This window comes from Orycteropus afer, unplaced genomic scaffold, assembly GCF_000298275.1.
Source record: "Orycteropus afer afer isolate SDZICR_OR568_19922 unplaced genomic scaffold, OryAfe1.0 scaffold00118, whole genome shotgun sequence".
Lineage (NCBI taxonomy): Eukaryota > Metazoa > Chordata > Mammalia > Tubulidentata > Orycteropodidae > Orycteropus > Orycteropus afer.
Window position 1 is genome coordinate 1,944,035 of NW_006921705.1, and position 17,980 is coordinate 1,962,014.

General features: G+C 38.4%; 1 protein-coding gene across 1 annotated transcript in view; it reads left to right on the forward strand.

Moving 5' to 3' along the window:
• PCDH15 (protocadherin related 15) overlaps positions 1-17,980 on the forward strand; it is a 1,158,626-nt gene that overhangs the window by 1,109,137 nt on the left and 31,509 nt on the right. The window contains exon 30 of the mRNA XM_007944018.2: positions 11,674-11,850. Within this exon, the coding sequence (XP_007942209.1) occupies positions 11,674-11,850 (177 nt within the window). The remainder of the gene's footprint in view (positions 1-11,673; positions 11,851-17,980) is intronic.

Below are 17,980 nucleotides of genomic sequence, written 5' to 3' on the forward strand. Positions count from 1 at the left end.
TTTATTTTTTATAAAATAGTCATTAAATTGCATATGTCTGGCTTCAAAACAATTGTGAGACCTTCTTTGCATGACTGCAGGGAAGATGTGTAATTCTAAAGTGGCTTTGAATAAGCAACTGTTCTGAGAATTGTTTTGGGCCCAGCAAACAGAACTTTTAAGTAAGTGAAATTTGCATTATTTTCTAAAATTGTATACCAAGTGATTTTCTCAGGGTACCTTGGAGAGTTATAGGAACGACACGCTACATTCCTGAGGCAGAGGTTACTTTGGATTCAAAATGGAGTGTTAGCCTCAGAACTCAGCATAGCCACCATCTGATGTTGGGAGTCCTTATTTAATTGGTGGTGCTGTTACTCTTAGATAAACATTTTTTGTACAGGGCATTAATTAGCAATGTGGTAGCACTAAAATATCTTCCCATAAATATACATATAAATTATATTTATTTTCTGAATTTTCAGTGTTTAAAATGTTTTCTAAAGATGACACAGCTATATAAATAAAATGGGTATACTATAAAGCTTTTAAACTAAAGTAGAACAATACATTGTAAATTAACATTTAATTTTTGTTTAATGATTGCAAATTTTAACTTAATTAATCTGTGCTTTATTCCTTTTGAGTAAGGTTGCCATAGTCAAATATTATCCCACTATATATCTGACTGTACAATTTATATTTTAAACAAATATATTACCTCCTATGATATTAGATTCAGGGCATATTTAAAGGTCTACTGTGGATTTTCCACAATATAAATTTCCATCAAGCTCTGTCACTAGCAATCAATGGAACTTGAAGCAGAATATAAAATATGTGACCAACAGGAATACAGAGTCTAGTAAGACTGATTTACTAGGAATTAGGGTGATCAGACAAATCTTATTACCATTGAAGTATTAGAAAATTACTGGTGTTTTGATACTATGCATAATAATATGCACAATACATAACACTATTTCATTTTAAGGTGAAATACTAATATTTCACCTTAAAATGAAATCTGCATAATACTAGTCTTTATAGTATAAATTACAATATGCTAGAAAATGACTTAGGCTACCTTCAGCAAAAGGAAATTTACTGGAAGACTATTAGGAGCTGACAATACCAACAAGAGGATGGGGAAGAAAAAAAAAAGCAGGCTGGGAAATGGTCAAGAGGAAGGACAGAGGCCTGAGAGGCAAGAATTGTAGAAATGGGTTTATATGTAATTTCAGTCTGCTAAGGATGTTTCATCTGCAGTGCATAAATTCCAACCATCTTACCCTTTGTCTCTTGACCAAATTCCAAGGATAGAATGGTCTGATTTGTGTCACATGCAGTCTCTTTTTACATATGCCTATGGCAGGGCAGGATCCTTGAGTCCTACCAGATGTGGTTTGTGATTATGAGGTAAGTTCCTCAAATCAAAACCAATGTGTTCTTAGAGAGAGAACAACAACAACAACAAAAACTGGATAGGAAAAAAATCAACAAATCCTACTTGGAAAAGAGAAGTATTAATGCTGTACATCTTTATGAATGCCTTCTTTTCACATATGTTGCTGATGCTCTTAGTTGCCCTGAAGTCAGCTCTGACTCATGTCAACCTTATTATGCATGAAAGAATAAAGTATTGCCCAGGCCTGCACCATCTTAATGATCATTGTTACATTGTTGTTGTTATGTGCCATTGAGTCGGACTCATAGCGACCCCTCCTTGGATTTCCGAGGCAGTACCACTACAGAAGTAGAAAGTAGATTGCCCAACCTTCCTTCTGAGGAGTGGCTGGTGAGTTTGAACCGCCAGCCTCCTGGTTAGCAGTCAAGTGCCTTAGGCACTATGTTACCAGAGTTCCCAATCATTGTCGTGTTTGGTCCAATGTTGCGGCTATTGTGTTAATCGCCTCATTGAAGGTCACCTTTTTTCCCCAGTGTATTGTATGAGGATAAAATACAATTCCTGTGGTATAAATACTACAGTTCCAAGCATTAAATTTTATCCATGATGTAAACAACTTACTAAAATGACACTGTGGTTTCTGTTTGGAAGTGAGTAGGCAGTATGCAGGACGAATTTCATTACCAAAATGGGTTTTGGAGAAGAGACTTAAGTTCATTACGGCTTACTTGTTAGTATTTGCTGTTTTTACTAGCATTAAATATATATATAGAGAGAGAGAGATTGCTTTTTAGTTTACTCTATGTTTGGATAGTTGTTAATTATAATCAGGCAGCATTGACCAGAATACATACATATTAACGGACAGAAAAGAGGCAAATACAATCAGAAATTTTAAGGCCTCTTGGCTGTTTCACAGTGGGAACAGGAAAGCAAGGAACAGAGTAATGAATATTCTTTTGTTTTATGTATAGTTTATTAAAACTCCTTTGCACATCACCTGCTTTGGCTGGTAATACATAGCATAGCTCAACTCTGTAACACGTGGTCACCATGGGTTGGAACCGACTTCTAACAATGGGATTATTTTGTTTTTCAGTTTCTATTTGTCTTTATGTATTACAATGGGAAGAACGTCTGATTGTGAGTATCTGCAAGCCTCTTAAAAGTTAGGTAGAAAAGGGCTTTGCTTTCATGTTGCTGTTGTTAGTTGCCGTGGAGTCAGCTCCCAATCATGTTACCCTTAAGCTAACAGACCAAAATGGTGCCTGATCATGTGCCATGTCCATGATCTTTGATATGTTTGAGCCCATGGCTGAGGCCACTATGTCAATGTGTATCTTTACCAAACATGATATACATCTCTAACAATTTCTTAATGATTCATTCAAAGTAAACAATAGGAAGTCTTGTCATTCATCCTTCTCAGGATGTAAAAAAGCTAGAAAGAACTAGATGTGGTGAAGTGGGAGTGGCGTGATTGGACAGTAGAGTAGAGAAAGTTTGACATTGAGGTCAGCCTGTTTGCTGTTCTAGGGAGGGACTTTTAAGGAGGGATTAAGGCAGGGTCAAAGTTCAAGAACCTGAGAGAAGAAAGAAAATTAACCTAAGTTTGCTTATCAATTTTGTTCAGAACAGTGGAGACAAAAAAAAATTTAGATCATCATTTAGGAGGCAAAAGATGAGAATTTGGAGGAACTGAGTTTGACTTTGTCATAGGCAAAGAAGAAGGTATCCACAAGTCTTATGAGAAAGGATTTATTTTTGGCAGTTGTCTTCTTCAAAGAATATAAACCGGGGCTGTTTTGCAGGAACACAGAGGTCAGGTAGAATTTAACATTGTCAGATATAAAAGTGGATATTGGCTGAAACCAATTTTCAACACAATGTGGGCATAATTAGTCAATATGCCTTAAATATATGTTTGAAAATGCCAAAATAATGTGCATTTGGTGTCAGGGATTTAAACCACTTAGCAATTATGTAGTTATAAAATATAGGCCCCATCCCTATCTTGACTCAAAACATTATCCTAAATTTCTGTTTATGTTTACATTAGATACATTTCCCAAACAATTCTCCTGAAAGTGAATATTGGGAAGATGGGAAGGGAGTAAAAGAATGTGGAAGAAAATTAATCAGACTATTATTAGCATAAGCCCTTAGTTGAAAATACCAGGCATAGAAGGCAAGGGAAGTCTAAGGCCCTCGAAGGAAGGCAGACTGTTTTAAGGAATGGTAGCAAGAGGGGGGGGAGCTCTGGTAGCATAGCGCCTAAGGCACTTGACTGCTAACCAGAAGGCTGGCAGTTCAAACCCACCAGCCACTCCTCGGAAGGAAGGTTGGGCAATCCTACTTCCATAGTGATACTGCCTCGGAAACCCAAGGAGGGGTCGCTATGAGTCAGAGCCGACTCGACGGCAAATAACAACAACAAGAAGCAAGAGGGGGTTGGGTAGAATTCAAATAGTTCTGAGAACAGAAAGATGCTTTTATGGACTAGATGCTATTGTTTGAGCAGTCTGGATTTTGTCAAGATGTGTGCAAAGGAGCAGATGGGGGCCAAAGTAAAGTGCAAGAGGTCTTGGGAGGAACACCTGTGGAGAAAAGGACATACACAGATCACAGTGGAAAATTCTCAGCACTTCAGGATTTTTCGCTGAATATTACATTCAGCAACTACAGGCAGTCCTCAGGTTATAAACGAGACCAATTCCTAACTGTGCCTTTAAGAAGTTGTAGGTCAGAAGAACAGGTGCACATGGCTCTTATTTAGCCTCTTTTTAGTGCAAAAAATACTGGAAAACTCTACAATGATATAAAAACTGCACATGCAACCAGTGAAGGTGATTATGATAATGAATTTGTTTGTTTCCAGTAGGGATTAGTTCAATAATTTCATAGTAAAGGGGCAAACTTACATAAATACAAAATGGATTTTGGGCCAAAACAGCACTGCCCCATTTAAAGACAGCATTACATCACTCAAAGATGACGACAAATCACTCCAAGATAGACACCTACAGGGAAGCTCTGAATGTGTGTGTGTCTCTCCACAGTCTTGCCAATAATCCAGTCTGACACGTGAAGCTCATGAAAGGTCTCACTTATGCCACAGCGAAGTCTTCCATTCCAGGCCTTCAATACATATTTCTTCCCATTCTGGTTACCATGACAAATCAACCAAATGGTAAAAATTCAGGTCTGTTCTTATTTTACTTCATTGGCCAGATAGAACAAAGGTTGAGTTGATTCGAAGGCCTGCTTAAATAGCAAGTAGGAATTGTCTGTAAGTCAAATATTCATATTCCAGAGAATGTATGTACCTCTTTAATATTATAATTTCATTCAGTAGGGTTAATTTTTCTCCACATTATAGACCTAACTTGTATTATCAAGTGAGATTTATGATACCTAATGTTAGTACAAGGAGCTTTGGTAGCATAGTGGGTAAGGAATTTGATTGCTAACCAGAAGGTCAGCAGTTCAAATCCACCAGCTGCTCTGTGATAGGAAGATGAGGTATCTACTTCCGTAGAGACTTACAGCTTTGAAAACCCAATGGGGGTCTCTATGAGTCAGAATCGACTCGATGGCAATTTTTTTGGGGGGAGAGGGGTTGCACGTTACTACACAGCCTCTACTTTCCTTGAGATATTTGTCAGATTTAATAGCATGCTGTATAATATTGCCATTATTATCGTTCCACTATTAAAACTGTTCCTTAGATAGAAAACACTGGGATTCATAAAGGAAGAAAAATTTGGATAGTTAAACATATCAAAGACCAAGCAGAGAAGGGTCCTGTGATCAATAAAAAAAATGATTGAAAGAAGCAGCCCGAACTCAGAAGAGATGCTACCCCTTTTTAAAATTCATCTATACATGGACTTCAAGGAAGATGATAAAGGATCTTAAACTTATGTCTAAGCTTTAGACTTTCCTTTCTGTTTCTCTTAAGCGAAGAATGAAATATGAAAAATTTACCAATTTTACAAAGGATAAAACAGAAAAAGCCATAATTTATCTAGGTCAACTAGGTCAACTTATAACTAATATAAATATTTGTCCAGTTGGACATTATATTTCTTGGGAAACCCTAACCTCTTGCAAGAAAGAACTCTGCTGGTGTAGTGCCTTAGGCATTTGACTGCTAATCAGAAGATTGGCAATTCAAACCCACTAGCCACTCAATGGAAGGAAGACTGGACAATCTATATTCATAAAGATTTACTGCCTCAAAAACCCAAAGGGGGTCTCTGTGAGTCAGAATCAACTCAATGGCAGTGAGTTTGGTTTGGTTTATACCTCTTCCAAAGGAACTCTTGATGGTGTAGTGGTTGAAGCATTTTGGCGGCTAACCAAAAGTTTGGTGGTTTGCATCTACCAGCTGCTTCACAGAAGATAAAGCAGTTGGCTTCCATAAAGATTTACAGCCTTGGAAACCCAAGGAGTGTAGCTATAACTTGGAATCGCTCAATGGCAGTCAGTTAAGCTTTTGTTTTTGATACATCTTCCAAGGATCACTGGTGGTGCATTGTTTGAGAGCTTGGCTGTTAACTTAAAGGTAGGCTTTCAAACCCAGCAGCCATTCCACTGGAGAAAGATGTGGCTGTCTGCTTCCATAAAAATTTACAACCTTGGAAACCCTCTAGGCAATTCTACTCTGCCCTATACGGTCACTATGAGTTGGAATTCACTCCACAGCAGTTGGTTTATAACTCTTCCAAAAGGATACCTATTTCAACAGACATCATAATTATTGTTAGGTACCATCAAGTGGGAAGAGGTGATGGAAAAGCTCAATATCTTCATCCAGAACAAGGAGCTGACTGAAGAACAGACCATCTATTGCTCATATGCAAGTTTAAGTTGAAGCTGAAGACAATTAAAACAAGTCCATGAAAGCCAAAATATGACCTTGATTATATTCCTCCTGAACTTAGAGACCATTTAAATAGATTTGATGTATTGAGCACCAGTAACTGAAAACCAGAGGAATTGTGGGATGACATCAAGAATATCAACTATGAAGAAAGCAAAATGTCATTTAAAAGACAGGAAAGGAATAAAAGACCAAACTGGATGTCAAAAGAGACTCTGAAACCTGCTCTTTAGCAGAGAGTAGCTAAAGCAAATGGAAGAAATGACAGGAAAAAAGAGCTAAACAGAAGAATTCAAAGAGCAGCTTGAAGAAGACAGTCAATTATTATAATGAAATGTTCAAAGACCTGGAGTTAGAAAACCAAAAGGGAAGAATACATTCAGCATTTCTCAAACTGAAAGAGCTGAAGAAAAAAATTCAAGCCTTGAGTTGCAATATTGAAAGATTCTATGGGCAAAATATTGAATGATGCAGGAAACATCAAAGAAGATGGAAGGATACTTTGGCGAGTAGTGACTGGGATCTTAAAAACTTGCAAGCAGCCATACAGATGCAACAATGGGTCTCTCCTCATCCAGAGCAATGAAGAATGAAGAAAAACAAAGATTCATGGAGACAATTAGTCCAAGCAACTGGTACCCATGTGATCCTCAGCCTAAATGACTATGAGACCAGAAGAACTAGATGGTGCCCAGCTATCACTGTTAACCACTAGGAGGGGGATCTATGTAGGATATCCTGGATAGAGAGGGAGAACAATGTGGAACAAAACTCAAAATCATTTGGGAAAAAGGTGGGGGGGGGCAGATTTGCTGGTTTGCTGGTCTGATAAAGCTTGGTGGAACCACTGAGAGTATATGGCCCCTAGCTGCCTTTCAGGTCTGGAATTGAACCCACACCTGTGGCTTCCAGCTAAACAAAAGACAGGCACATGAGTTGAACATTTACCTGAGGTAGATACACTCCTGGAGAGAACAATCATGGGAGAAAGAAGGGCTGTTTATGCACAGGGAGACAGCTCAAGGGGCAAGAGTGCATGGAGGGATGGACACAGGGAAAAGGTAACTATTGAGGAAGGGGAGGGGAGCTGTTGCATTGTGGTAAATTGTAGTCAATGGCATGAGACAAAGTGTATGTGAACTGCTGTATGGAAAATGAATTAGCTCTATAAACTTTCACCCAAATCACAATTTTAAAAAATCATAAAAGAAGAAGGAGAAGGAGAAGAAGAAGAAGGAAGGAATACACAGTCATTGTACCAAAAAGAATTGGTCGATGTTCATCATTTCAGGAGGTGGCATATGATCAAGAGCCAATGGTATTGAAGGAAGAAGTTGAAGCTGTACTGAAGGAACTGGTGAAGAACAAGGTTCCACGAACTGATGGAATACTCACTGAGATGTTTTAACAAATGGATGCCCACTGGAGGCACTCACTCGGCTATGCCAAGAAATTTGGAAGACAGCTACCTTGCCAACTGACTGGAAGAGATCCATATTTGTACCCATTCCAAAGAAAGGTGATCTCACAGAATGTGGAAATTATCCAACATCATAAATATCACACACAAGTAAAATCTTGCTGAAGGTAATTCAAAAATGGTTGCAGCAGTATATTGACAGAGAATTTCCAGAAATGCAAGCTGGCTTTAGAAGAGGACATGTTGAACATGTTGAACATTCTTAATGTTGAATACCAGAGAGAAGTTTACTTGTGTTTTATTGACTATGCAAAACTATTCCATTGTGTGAATCACAAAAAATTATGGATAACATTGAGAAGAATGGGAATTCCAGAACCCTTGATTGTGCTCATCAGGAACTTGTACATAGACCAGGAGGCTGTTGTTCAAACAGAACAAGGAGATACTGCATGGTTTAAAATCAAGAAGGGAAGGCACCAGGGTTGTATCCTTTCAACATACTTATTCAGTCTGTATTTTGAGCGAATAATCCGAGAGCTGGACTATATGAAGAAGAGTGTGGCATCAGGATTGGAGGAAGACTCATTAACAACCTCCAACATGCAGACAACCCAACTTTGCTTGATGAAGGTGAGGATGACTTGAAGCACTTACTGATGAAATTAAAGACTACAGTCTGCAGTATGGGTTACATTTCAACATAAACTCACTGCCCTCGAGTCTATTCTGACTCATAGCAACCCCCTCTGGTTTTCTGAGGCAGTAAATCTTCATGGAAGTAGATTGCCCAGTCATCCTTCCATGGAGTGGCTGGTGGGTTTGAACTGCCAAACTTCTAGTCAAATGCCCTAGGCACTATGCTACCAGAGCTTCTTTTATCTCAACATATTATAAAGAAAATGCAAATCCTCACAACTAGACAAATAAGCAGTGTCACGATAAATGGAGAAAAGACTGATGTCAAAGATTTCATATTACTTGGTTCCACTATCAACACTAATGGAAGCAGAAGTCAAGACATCAGATGATATAGTACACTGGGTAAATATGCTGTAAAAGACCTCTTTAAAGTGCTGAAGAGCAAAGATGTCTCCTTGAAGACTAAGATGAGCCTAACCCAAACAGTGGTGTTTTCAATCGCCTGATATGCATGTGAGAGCTGGACAATGAATAAGGAAGACCGAAGAAAAGCTGATGATTTTTGAGTTGTGTTGGTGAAGAATGCTGAAAGTGCTATAGACTGCCAAAAGAACGAAGAGATCTGTCCTGGAAGAAGTGCAGCCAGAACGCTTCTTGGAAGCAAGAATGGTCAGACTTCATTTGACCTACTTTGGTTATGTTGTCAGAAGGAACCATTCCCTGGAGACAGATATCATGCTTGGTAAAGTGGAGGGTTGACAAAACAGGAGAATACCCTCAATAAGATGGACTGACAAAGGGGCTGCAACGATGGGCTCAAGTACAGCAAGGATTTTGTGGTTGGTACAGGACCGGGCAGTGTTTCATTCTGTTATGCATAAAGTTGCTGTAAGTCAGAGCCAATTTGACAGCACCTAACAACAATAACAACTCCATCAGTTTCAACTCAGAGCAACCACATGTACAATGGAATGAACACTGACAGATCCTGCATTGTTCTCACAGACATTGCTGTTTGAGCCAATTCTTGCAGCCACTATGTCAATCCATCTCATTGAGGATCTTCCTCTTTTTTCTGGTCCTCTACTTTACCAAGCATGATCCCTCCTGATCACGTCCTAAGTACGTGAGATGAAGTCTTGCCAGCCTAGCTTCTAAGGAGCATTCTGTCCATACTTTTTCCAAGACAGACTTTTTTGTTCTTCCAGTAGCCCCAGTATATTCAGTATCTTCACCAACACCAAAATTCAAAGGCATTGATTCTTCATTCTTCCTTATTCATTGTCTAGTTGTCCCATGCATATGAGAAGATTGGAAGTACTATGGGTTGGGTCTGTTACATTTTAATCTTCAAAGTGACATATTTGCTTTTTAACACTTTAAAGAGGTCTTTTGCAGCAGATTTGCCCAATGCAATATGCCTTTTTGTTTCTTGACTGAAACTTCACTGATTGTGGATGCATGTAACATGAATTCCTTGGCAAGTTCAATATTCTTTGTTTTTAATGATGCTGCTTATTGATCCAGTTGTGAGGATTTTTGCTTTTTTAATGTTGATGGGTAATCCATACTGAAGACTGTAGTCTTTGATCTTCATCAATAAATACTTCAAATCTTCTTCACATTCAGCAAGCAAGGTTGTGTCATCTGCATGTCACAGGTTGTTAATTTGTCTTCCTTCAATCCTAATGTCATGCTCTTCTTCATATAGTCAGGCTTCTCAGATTATTTATTCAGCAGACAGATTGAATAAGTATGGTGAAAGATTCCATCTTAATGTAAACCTTTCCTGATTTTAAACCACACAGTATCCCATTTCTTGTTTGAATGACTGGTTCTTGGTCTAAGTACAGGTTCATCATGAGCACAATTAAGTGTTCTGAAATTCCCATTCTTCACAGTGTTATCCATGTGTAATGATCCACACAGTCTAATGCTTTTGCATTGTCAATAAAAGGAAATAAACATCTTTCTGGTGTTCTCAGGCAAGATCCATCTGACATCAGCAGTGATGCTCCTCCTCACAAGTCCTCTTCTGAATCCAGCTTGAATTTCTGGCAGTTCTCTATTGATATAATGCTGCAACCATTTTGTATTTTTTCAGCATCCACATCATTCTATTGTTAAGAAGTAACCCTTCCCTAGTCATATTTACTTGTGTCTGATATTAATAATATTGTTCAATAATTTTCCTATTCTATTGGATCACCTTTGGAATGCACACAGATGTGGACTTTCTTCCCATTTTGGCAAGGTAGTTGTCTTCCAGATTTCTTTGCATAGACCAAAGAGCACATCCAGTGTTGTATCCATTTGTTGAATCATCTCAATGGGTATTCCGTCAGTTCCTGGAGCCTTGTTTTTCACCTATGCCTTTAGTGCAGTTTGAACTTCTTCTTTCAACATCATTGGTCCTTGATCATATGCTACCTCTGAAACGGTTGAATGTCAACCAATTATTTTTGGTACCATGACTATGTACTCCTTTCATTGTCTTTTGATGCTTTAATTTAAAAAAAAAAAAAAAAAAGCTACCTTTTTTATTATAGCTACCTGACCTTTTGCTTACTTCATGAATGATTTCCTTGATATCATCCCACAGGTTGATCATTAGTTGATCATTAGTGTTCAATGGGTCAAATATATTCTCGAGATGGTCTCTAACTACAGGTAGGATATAATTAAGTCATACCTTGACTCTGAGTGGCTCATCTTCTGGCCCTTAGCAGACTGTGTTCTGCTGCTATTCTTATGGCTTTCATCAGCCAATTTTTCAGAAGTAGATTGCCTACTTCCTATTCTGTCTTAGTCTGGAAGCTCTGCTGAAATCTAACATGGGTGACCCTGCTAGCATTTGAAATACTGCAGGCATAGCTTCCAGTGTCACAGCTTTATTTATATGCAGACAGTTTTATTTGTACAACATATATGTTGTTTGCCATGAGCCATATCAAGCTCAAATAACATTTAAATTCAACATATCTAGACTTAAATTTGACATGGTTGATGACCTCTTTCTACCTTTTTCAGTTTCCAGCATCACTGGGAGTTAAATACTGAGAAAATATGGAGGATCAGTAAACACTAAGAAATAATCAGGTTGTTGTAGGCATTTGACTGCTAACCAGAGGCTGGTGGTTCAAACTCACCAGCCACTCCTCGGAAGGAAGGTTGGGCAACCTACTTCCATAGTGATACTGCCTCAGAAACCCAAGGAGATGTCGCTATGAGTCAAAACCACTCGACGGTAGTGATTTAAATGTCATATCAAGTTGAAGATGATTTTCACCCCCAGCAAGTCCATCAGAATATCATGTTTGTATTTTTTGTAATTCATAGGATTTTGGATCGCTATGTTCAGGAGCAAATTCCTGGTGCCAAAGTTGTGGTGGAGTCAATTGGTGCACGCCGGCACGGAGATGCCTTTTCACTAGAAGATTACACCAAATGTGATTTGACTGTCTATGCAATCGACCCCCAGACTAACCGAGCCATTGATAGAAATGAGCTTTTTAAGTAAGTACCTCTGATTTTGTTTAACAGCTATCTCATCTTTTATGTCATCTTCATTTAAATGTCACCCACACATAACCCTTATTTAAGGCATTGACAATAAGTTGTTAAATGATTAAAAACAGCAAATTCTTGTTTAAAGTGACTTGTAAGCAAAAGTCTAAGAGACAATACCTAGGATCCTCACATCTTTGGAGTTTCCAGGTTTAAGCATGGATAGATTGGGGTTAGTGGATCTCTTCCTCTTATGAGCTCCAGAGAGTTTGTTCACTTTATGAGAAAGGAACAGCCTGTAGAGCTAAATCTCCTCACAGCACCGCCTGTCTTGCTCCAAGGCCCAGGCTATTTAAGAGCAAAGTTCAGATTCATAAAGTGCCAGTTTGCTTGTAACCAGTGGGTTTGAATTTTAAGACTAAATCTAGTTGTTCTGAAACTCTATTAAACCAGCAAACATTGGTAGAAGATGTTTCCCTTGGCTTTTGGGTGGGGAGTAAGGAAAAATCACTCCCATTTATGTGTATTTTCTCAGATATGAACTTAAATTTTTGAGTTCTACATCCTGAAAATGGGAATCTATGAAGAAAATGCTATGGAATTTTAAATAAAGCGGTACTTCATATTTTCCCTTGAATGTTATTCTAGCAGACTTTAATACTTTTTTTAAAATCCATTAGCCATTTCTGCTTTACTCTTGTGACACCTAGTGTTCAACAAGGATTCATAGGATGTAATTATTAACTCAATTGGAACACAATTTTTAAAGTAAAAAATGTAATCATATGTGTATATACAAACTAACTTGTATGTGTGTTTGATACCAAAATCTAAAATTTTTTAATTTAGTTCTCTGTCTATATGGTATGCATATACATACATATATAAGTGTGTTTATTTTTTAAATAAATATATAGGTATTTACTAATTTACTTATTTCTTCTTATTCTTGTTGTGTGCTCTGGAGTTGATTCCAATTCATGTTGTCATTAGGTTCTGTTGAGAGGAACTTTCCGACTCAGAGTCACCCATGTGACAGAGTAGAACTGCCCCACAGAGTTTTCTGTTCTGTAATCTGTAGGACAAGGAAGCAAATTGTCAAGTCTTTTCTCCAGTGGAGTGGCTGGTGGGTTCTCACCACCATCTTTTTGATTAGCAGCCAAGTGCTTACCCATTGCACTACCATGGCTTATTTATTTATTCATTAAAAATATAAATTATTAATTATATTTAAATCTGCTCATTAACCAAAATTCATCGTTCAGGCTTGGTAAAGTGGAGAGACAGCAAAAATGGGGAAGGCTCTCAACCAGGTGTATTCGCACAGTGGCTGCAACGATGGGCTCAGGTATAGCAAGGGTTGTGAGGCTGGCTTAGGACAAGGCACTATTTCGTTCTGGTGGCATAGTGTCTAAGGCATTTGACTGTTAACTAGAAAGTTGGCGGTTCAAACCCACCAACCACTCCATGGAAGGAAGACTGGGTAATCTACTTCCATAAAGATTTACCTACTTGGAAACCCAAAGGGGGTCACTGTGAGTTGAAATCAACTCGATGGCAGTGAGTTTGGTTTTTGGTGGTTTTTTTTTAAACAATATTTTAGTATCAATGAAATAATAATTTATAATATCTACTAGATTCTTTAAAGAATCATAGTTATTATGTAAGTTCCACTTCATTTTTAACAGTTATTTGAACCAAATGCACAACAGAATACTGAGGGGAAATATAGATGACTGAACTCTGGCTTCCTCTAAGGCTTTGTGATAACAATCCAAACAAACTGCATGGGACAAATGGTTAACAGGCTCAGCTGCTAACCAAAAAGCTGGAGGTTGGAGTCCACCCAGAGATGCCTTAGAAGAAATGCCTGGTGATCTACTCCTGAAAAAAATTAGCCATTGAAATCTCTTGGAGCCCAGTCCTGCTCTGACACACATAGGATTGCCATGAGTCAGAATTAACTTAAAAGTAACAGGTTTTGGGGTTGGACCACTGTTACCTCATTCTTAGAATAGAGGCTGGAGTACTTTAGGCTTTTCTCAGTATTCTTGCTCAGTTCTTGGCTTTCTGTAGGTCCCTCAGTGCCTGTACTACAGAAAATGTTTCTGTCTAGACTGTTAATGTCTCCCACAGTGGTAGGCTCTTGCTTATTAATCAGTTTTATGCTACTGGTGGTCGGTCCCGGGGGTACGTGTGTATGTACAGGGAGTGGCTGTCCTGTGTTTTCCTGGTTCAGCCTGGGTCTTGAGGTGTAGCTTTCTCAGCTTTTCTTTCTCTCTTTTACGTGGCAGATGAGCTCTGCTTTATATTTGTGGTAGGTCTTCAGTGTAAAGAGTTTCTGCCTCTCTGCAAGAGGTAGTAAATTTGTACTAGTTCAGGATCGTAGGCCCAGGAGAGTTCCCTGCCTTTCTCCCTTCTACCTCTCATGGAGAAGCAGTGGACCTTAGTCTGAGCCTGAGAATGAAAGTATTCCCTATCCTCCAACTGGGACTTAAAGTTCTTGCTTCATATGAGATGAAGTTCTGAGGAATCACACAGTGGTTGTGTGCCTGTGTCCCGGGCTTAGCTGATTACTTCCTGCATGCCTGTACTGTCAAGGGGCTCTGCCATCTCCTGTCTTGACTCTAATCTACTGAATGGAGATCTATGAAGAAGAGTTGCAAGTGAGTGCAAATTCCCCTTTTGTTTAGGTTTTTCCACTTGTTCTAACTTTATACGCTGGTGCACACTTACCATTTACACATTTATTGAAATTTCTACTTAATCTTTTTTGCTTGCTTGTTCATTTTCTGCCAGTGGTGAACCATGGATGGTCTCATGTAACCTTGCAAAGGATTGTCATTCTTTGGAATTCAGTTCATTTTCTTGCCTTGTGACCTCAGTTTAAGAAAATGTATGATTAGTATTTTCTGGCTTTTCATCAAGGTGGGAGCTACATTTTCTGGTGGCTTTCTTCATCCTATGCAAAAATAGACCATATCACTTTTAAATTAAAATGAGTTAAGTTAAACTATTAGGTTTTACCTCAGATGTCTTTTCATATGTCCACCCTGTTTAATGTTGCAGCTAGCAGATGAGAGATAGGGAAAAAGATAAAGAAAACTTCTATACTTCACAAATTTGTTGTTGTTGTTGTTGTTAGGTGCCATTGAGTTGGCTGCAACTCACAATGAACCCACGTACAATAGCATGAAACACTGCTCAGTCCTGCACCATCCTCACAATCTTTGTCATGCTTGACTGCATCATTGTAGCTATTGTGTCAATCCATCTCTTTGAGAATCTTCTCCTTCTTCACTGATGAGCTCTATTTTACCAAGTACGATATCCTTCTACAGGGGCTGGTCCCTTCTGACAAAATCACCAAAGTGCATGTGACAAAGTCTGGCCATTCTTGCTTCTAAGGAGCACTCTGGCTGAACTTCTTCCAGGCCACATTTGTACATTCTTCTAGCAGTCCGTGGTATTTTCTGTATTTTTTTTTACAACAACACAATTCAAAGGCATTGATTCTTTGATCTTCCGTATTCATTTTCCAGCTTTCACATAAATGTGAGGCTATTGTCCATGGGAGCTCTGGTAGCATAGTGACTAAGGCACTTGACTGCTAACCAGAAGGCTGGCGGTCCAAACCCACCAGCCACTCCTTGGAAGGAAGATGGGGCAATCTACTTCCATAGTGATACTGCCTTGGAAACCCAAGGAGGGGTCACTATGAGTCGGGTCCGACTTGACGGCACATAACAACAACAACAACATTGACCATGGCTTGTGTCAGGCGCATCTTAGTCTTCCAAGTGACATTGTTGCTCTTTAAAACTTTAAAGAGGTCTTTTGCAGCATATTTTCCCAGTGCAATGTGCCCTTTGATTTTCTGACTACTGCTTCCATGGGCATTGATTGTGGATCCAAGTAAAATGAAATCCCTGATAACTTCAATCTTTTCTCCATTTATCGTGCTGTTGATTATTGGTACAGTTGTGAAGAGTTTTATTTTCTTTATGTTGTGTTGTAATCTGTACTGAAGACTGCAGTCTTTGATCTTCATCAGTAAGTGCTTCAAGTCATCTTTTCTTTTAGGAAGCAAGGTTGTGTCATCTTCCTATCACAGCTTGTTAATGAGTCTTCCTCCAATCCTGATGCTGCGTTCTTCTTCTTATAGTCCAGCTTCACAGATTATTTACTCAGCGTTCAGACTGAATAAGTATGGTGATTGGATAAAACCCTGATACACACCTTTTCTGATTTTAAAACCTCATAGCCCTTGTTCTGTTCAAATGACTGCCTCTTTGTCTATGTATATGTTCCTCATGAGCACAATTAAGTATTCTGTATTTATCATTATTTACAATGTTATCCATAATTTGTTATGATCCACATGTTGTTGTTGTTGTTATGTGCCACCGAGTTGGACCCGACTAATAGCGACCCCTCCTTGGGTTTCCAAGGCAGTATCACTACGGAAGTAGATTGCCCCTCTTCCTTCTGAGGAGTGGCTGGTGGGTTTGAACCTCCAGGCTTCTGATTAGCAAGTCAAGTGCCTTAGGCACTACGCTACCAGAGCTCCTATGATCCACACAGTCTAATGCTTTTGCATAGTCAATAAAACACAGGTAAACATCCTTCTGGTATTCTTTACTCTCAACCTACATCTATCTGACATCAGCAGTATATCCCTCATTCCATGCTGTCTTCTTAATCTGGCTTGAATTTCTGGCAGTTCCCTGTCAATATACTGCTGCAACTCTTTTTAAATTATTGTCAATCAAATTTTGCTTGTGTGTGATATCAATAATATTGTTCAATAATTTCTGCATTCTGTTTTAAACACAAATAATGCTTAAAAATACATTATTTAAAAGCATACTTACAGTTTAAAAAATATATGAAAAATAAAATCTCATAAAGCTGCTTACAACTTCCTAAGCCCAGGAAGAAGCATAAAAATTCAGAATACTCAGAACTTAAGTGAATTGAAAAATAATTATTAGAAACTAGTTAAAAAAATTGTAGAATTGTATAGAGGAAGTAGTTAGCAGTCTACATATGCTTTGTTTCATTGAGCAGAATAATCTCACCAAGTAAAATTAATGTGGGAACATAGTTTGTTGTTGTTGTTGTTAAGTGCCGTCGAGTCGTTTCTGACTCATAGCGACCCCATGCACAGCAGAACGAAACACTGCCCTATCCCGCGCCAGCCCCACAATCCCTGCTATACTTGAGCTCATCATTGCAGCCACCGTATCAATCCATCTCGTTGAAGGCCTCCCCCTCTTTCTTCGACCCTCCACCCTACCAAGTATGACATCCTTCTCCAGGGAATGGTCCCTTCTTACAACATGACCAAAATAGGTGAGACGAACATAGTTTAACCATCCTCCATTCCATAAAGCCCTAGAAAGTTGCTTTTTTGTTGTTGTATGCCATGAAGTCAATTCTGACTCATAGTTACTATATAGGACAGAGTAGTACTGCCCCATATAGCTTGCAGGACTGTAAATCTTTATGAAAGCAGACTTCCACATCTTTCTATTGCAGAGCAGCTGGTGGGTTCAAAGAGTCAATCTGTTCACAACAGTGCATTAACCACTGCACCACCAGAGCTCCCTATAGTTGCTTTAAAAAGTATACACATATTTTATCTACAAAAGCAGATTTGTAAAAAAGCATCCTAATAGACTGTTGTTGAAGTATTGAAATTTGAGAAAAAAATTTTACGTTTAAAAATAAAATTATCTGAGCTATTGGGTGTCTCAAATTGGAAGACTTATAAGCCATGGAATTCATAGCTGATACCAGTCACCTCTTTATTTTTCTAATGGAAGCTCTGAACACTGGGTCACCTAAGTTTGAAATCAACATGGTTACTCTAAAAATTAGAATAAATTATGTCGAAGGATATGAAAATAGACTGCAAGAAAATGTACAAGCATGGAAGCATTAATATTCATTTGATGGTGAAATTGGGCCATTTTAATTTTATTTCACATTTTTCTATGTTTTCCACATTTTTCAACATAAGCATGTAACTTTTTTTTTTTTTTTAATTAGGATTTGGGTGAAGATTTACAGAGTAAATTCACTTTTCATAAAGCAGTTCACATATACTTTGTCTCATGTCATTGACCAAAATTTA